General features: G+C 36.0%; 1 protein-coding gene across 1 annotated transcript; it reads right to left on the reverse strand.

Annotated features, from left to right (window-relative positions):
• Window positions 1-1,305: 1,305 nt before the first annotated feature.
• Window positions 1,306-5,114, reverse strand: LOC113400742 (zinc finger protein Elbow-like). The gene is made up of 2 exons (XM_026640388.2): window positions 4,829-5,114; window positions 1,306-3,261 (listed from the first exon to the last, which is right to left on the reverse strand). The coding sequence occupies exons 1-2, from the start codon at window positions 4,886-4,888 to the stop codon at window positions 2,074-2,076; spliced, it is 1,248 nt and encodes a 415-aa protein (XP_026496173.1). The 5' UTR covers window positions 4,889-5,114; the 3' UTR covers window positions 1,306-2,073.
• Window positions 5,115-5,491: the final 377 nt, after the last annotated feature.

Below are 5,491 nucleotides of genomic sequence, written 5' to 3' on the forward strand. Positions count from 1 at the left end.
ATAATCGAATACATATCCTCGTATATATCTAAGTAATTAGTAATCCAAACCATACATTAATGTTATAATATTAATCTCGAAGATGCAACTGATATTGAGGCGTCAACGTATAGTTCGCACAGTACATTGGTCATAATATTTCAACGCTAGCAAATGCAGTGCATAGCTTGATATATGATGACAGAGCGACAGATAAATTACTCATAATTTATTGTATGGAAGCCGCTGCGCGCCTAATTACGGCCGTTGCAAAGTTGACTCATGCTAGCGGTGAGAAAAATGATTAGTGATTATATATTAGGAAAGCGTTCAGTTTTGCTCGCGGCTAATATAATGATTATTGCAATACTCGGATGATTTAAGAGTTTAGACTGTTAAATCGGAATATTTCCAAGAAAATGTATTCAAGTTTAAGTTACTAGTATATTCGAGTCTATTTTACTCAACTATAATGACTTTTGTTTTACATAAAGTTTTTAAAGTGTGAAAATATCGTAATTAATTTTTTTATTAATTTAAGATTTAATTAAAATTATTATTTCAATGGATTAAAATTTACTTAACATGATATTATTTCTAATTCAACTATTTATTTCAGTAAAAGATAAATAAAGGTTCGTAGATTACATTAATTTTATTTTAATAAAAAGTTTACGATAACTTTTAATTATGAAATTTTATTTATCATCAATTGGTTCAGCTATTTATTAAAGATTAATAAATTGTTAATGTACCAGCAAGTCTTGTAGATATAATGAAGAATTCTTAATTTAAAGTAGTTTATATATAAAATATTTCGATATTAGTATTTGCACTATAAGGGATATATTTTTAATTAAATTAACGTCATTCGCATTGACATTACGACTATAATGTGAGTTTGGTATAACAATATTTTTCACATAGTATAATGCAATCCAAATTTATTCCTTTCTTAGCAGTTGACACTAAGCTAAACACTAAGATCTTTCATTGAATTTTATCTTTCAAATAATTTAATTGATATTAATTTCACTTGTTTAAATGTGATTTCGTTGAAGTTTTGCACACAATTTTTGTGCTAGCTAGGTAACCTAACACAGCGCAAAATAAATTAACTTACTAATAATTGCTTCATTTATTTAGTAATAGAATTGAAAAAAGTTATGTTCCTTAAAAAAGTATCTTCTAAACTTGATATATTATTATGGATGAATATAATCCAGGACTTTTTAAATTTGCTATTTATAGCGTTGAAATTTTCAAGTTTTGGTACGAATTTATTTTAAAGCATGCATGTCGAAAGGTTTTATTGAAACGAAAGTGTGAAATTAAATATTTACGTATATTTTCCATTTTTATGTACTTTTTAACAACAAATCTTTGTTAACAGATATTCTTGCAGCTATTACAGTGTTTTATATACTAGTTATATAGTACACGCAATTTACTTCACCTTTGATTGATTAAAAATTTATATTCTATATTGATAATGTTTTTATTTATTAACTTTTTTTTTTTATTTAAAGACACGGTGCCATTGTAAGCTTTTAATGTTTGAATTATAATGTGTTCAGGATAATTAAGACTTTTATCACATTAAGAAAGTGTGTGCAGAAATTAAAAAGATAATTTTAATTCAATAACATTAACATTCATATCACTCAGCGCGTAATATTAAAAGATATGTGAATTTTACAAAAGTTTTTATCGAAGTATATCGATTAAGAAATACAAACACAATTAACAATCCGCACTAATTGTAACAACTTAAGTTAGAAACTAATTTAATTACGTTACTATAGATTTGGTACATAAAAATTCAGTTAGTCTAACTAGAAAATTATAACCGCGATCGCGGGACGAAGCGATATCGGGCTCAGAGTCAGTGCACTATAACAACACCAATATTACAAGTTAGAGATCACAGCTGTCGTACCCCGCTGGGGTTTAAGTCCGTCGATGATATGAGCCGACTGGAAACTAGAAGAACACTAATTTATATTTACACTTTCTTCTGTTCCGAATGTCCTTTTGGCATGGGCGTTAATGGTCGGCGCCCCCCTTCTTGTGTGCGTGGAGCGCCGACGGTCCTCAAGGGTGCAGCGGCCGCGGTCCAAATAAAGGGTATGAGGGGAAGTAAGCCGCAAGAGATGGGTGTGGTGGTAGAGGAAACGGCAGAGGTGGCGAGGACACCAAGTGAGATGGCTTGCTGTATGGATGGAATCGTGGTGTCAGCGGTGACAACGGCGGCGTAGGGTACGTCCGCTGCAGAAGAGGGTGAGTGGCGCTCAACATCGATAAACTTGGACTCGATTCACCGCTAGCAGTGTGGGATCTTAAATGCTGAAGTAGCTCGTCTGATGTCGCGAATCTTTTACCGCAGTATGCGGAGTCCCCAGCCATCCAGCTGCATACAAAGGGTAATTGAGATGCTGCTGCTAAAGCGGCTAATTGTGCATGAGCATATGCAGCTGCCGCTGGATGTCCGGTAGGTAGCTGAAAGGGTGTTTTGGCGTGATCGCACTGAGCACATCCCGCTGGGCATACCGCAGATTTGAGCAAGTGGGAACTTAGAGAACATCCAGTGCAATAAGGATCTCTACAGATACCTAAATCACTTCCGGGAGCTTTCATTCTTGCATAAGCGAGGTATGGGTTCAATCCATTTTTCAAAGCTTGATGTTGGGCAGCCATAATGCTGCTTGTCATAAGGTCCATATGTAGCGGAAATCCAGTTGGGGGTAAACCGCCGAGGAAAGCTGATGAACTCACAGGTACGCTAGGTTTGAAACTGGAGGGTTCTTTGGTATCTGAGGACGGCATAGTGCTCTGCGGATATGGTAACTTGGACGTTGAGCTAGATGAGTCTGAATTTGATTTGGTATGAGCGGGTGAGTGAAGAGGGCTCGTTCTCTCGTCAGATTTCTCAGAAGGCGTTTTGCGATGCGCCGGTGGCGATGTCCTTTGAGATGACGAACTTTGGTTGCTACTGCATCGTGCTTGAACGGGAGTCGTTGAAGCACTGCCCTTTGATGATGGAGTTTTTGAATGAGCGTTAACTGACGAAGCTCTATCTTCCGGTGTTCTAGTCTTTTCTCTCGAAGTTAGGCACGATTCGTAAGGCTTAAAACTTGGCTTGTTATCCACATGCATTGGTTTATCGTCGTATTTTTTGCTCGCTTTTTCCGCAGCGGAGATGAGCTTAGGGTTCGGCGTGTCAGCGCCGATCGCACTACAGGTCTGCGCTAGTAGCGCCAGCGGGCTCTTTTTCGCGTCGAGCTGCAACAAAGAAAGGTTTATGAAATGAAACGTCGGGTTGCGAGTGACGGCACAAAGGGAGCGAGGGTGCCCGGGGGCGGGAGGGAGAGGGAGTCCAATCACGCGGCCGACGCGCCATTATCCGCGCGTCTGGCAGCCGTCGGCCCCGCTTGACATTTCACTCGGCTCCCGCATGATGTAATCTCGCAGTGAAAAGGCCAATTTGTGCCGCTGAATTTGCGGCGCGCCTGTACTTGCTGGGCTGTCACGTCTATTATCACGGAACGGCGTTAGTTTGAGCGAACGTTTTGGGGAGGGAATTTGTTTTATGTTTCCAGAATGTCGACGTCATTTCACAAAAACATTTAAGCTAATAGGATTCTAGCAAGATTGTAATTATATTTTATGATTTATAATACTGATTCTAATTGTAGTTTAATAACAAGTTATGTTTGATTTATTAACTGTTTGCGTAATTACACTATGTTATTTTTCAAGGCCTATGCTTTAAATAATTGAGGCAAAAGTAATATAATTCCATACAATTTATTTTTTTAACTGTACATCAATAATAAAATATAGTATATACAAATTTCTAAAAATTGTTAAGAAACAGGCAATTAATTTTATTTAATTTATATTTCTGTAATACTTTATTTCTTAACTAATAACTACACTAACAATTGCTTCACGGTGCTAAAATTATAAAAATGTGTTTCAAAAGTTATTTTTTATTAAATTAATTACGTCAACATAATAATTTATAGTTCAAAAGAACGTTTCGCTCCACAATCAATCATTTTAAATTGAATGTCTTGCTCGGAGTATTGCATGTTTTATAGCCTTGTTTATCGGCTTGAAAAAAATATTAATTCCATTGGATTAAATCCACTGACTAATAATGAACCATTTGTTACGTTTTATTGCTCATTTCTTGACATTGTACAGAAATCGGTGACTAAACGTTTATTTTGATATTATTAATTTATAAAAGATTATAAATCAAATTGAATCGAATTTTTAGTGCACTGCTTTTGCTTCCTATGATTATTTTTATTGAATAATGTTTCATTTATATTCATAGAACAAATTCCGTAAATGCAAGCTGACGGAAGCTTTATTTTCTTAACACACATGGTAAATACATATTTTTTGTTGAACTATAATAGCCGTTTAAATATTTTTTACTTATGTCCGCAATTATTAATTATAAATATTCTTAGATAAACTTAGTATACTCGTACATGAATTAACTAGAATATTGTAAATTTAAAAAAAAGGAAAAATGATTGTGGCGTTTTTTGTTGGGCTTAAATATAATAAATAAAATATTGGCATACACAAAAACTAATAAGAAAAATTTTATGTACAGACTAGATTATTTTTAATATTTTAACGTTGTTAAGCACTTCATCAACAAGAAAATATGTGTTATGGGATAAAAGCTCCCAACTAATAAGTTCAATTCGATTAAAATAACATATTTAAAATTCAATACTAATGATTGAATTTTTGTGTAGTATTTGCGATTTTAATTTTAGACTAAAAAAACAATTACATTACATTAAAAAAAAAAAAAGAAACTTACGGTGGTCGGTAAAGGCGACAGGTAATCCGGTCGCAAATACTGATTACTAGATGTGAGCATGGTGCTCCACAATAAATTATCCTTCTCCAGTTTAAAAACGTTTCACAAACACTTCACAATCAAAGCTCTGTGTCAGCACATCACTCACAAGTCACAGGCCGCGGACGCGTTAAACTAACAACAAGCACGTGCGAGACACACGACAGTCGGCGTTGAACTGAGCCAGTTTCTGATGTGCCCCCCTCTCTGACACGTTGTCACTCGTCGCCGCGCCATTTTTGCATTTTGTGTACTTTGCGGGAGCTTTGCCGTCTTATCCCCACCGCTGTTTGACACCCCGTTTGTTAGGCGTCTCGCTCGCGCGCGGGAAAAATTACCACAGCGCCAGCCGCGGCGTTTTGATGAAAGGATTATATAAAATATGCAGAGCGCAGTCAAAGGCGATGCGGCGACAGAGATGCATAGCTCGGGAAATTGAATAGCCACGGAGCGGGTAAACGGTGGCTGAGTAATAATTTAGTTTAAGCGTCATCTTTCTGCGGTGTCCGCTTAGCGCTTTATATTGACATACAGTGAGCGCGATTCGTGCAATTTAGAACGTTGAAACGCTAATGAGTTTCTTTTTTTTTAATAAGGTAACGAGCGTTGACTTATGTCGAAATA

This window comes from Vanessa tameamea, chromosome 7, assembly GCF_037043105.1.
Source record: "Vanessa tameamea isolate UH-Manoa-2023 chromosome 7, ilVanTame1 primary haplotype, whole genome shotgun sequence".
Classification (NCBI taxonomy): Eukaryota; Metazoa; Arthropoda; class Insecta; order Lepidoptera; family Nymphalidae; genus Vanessa; species Vanessa tameamea.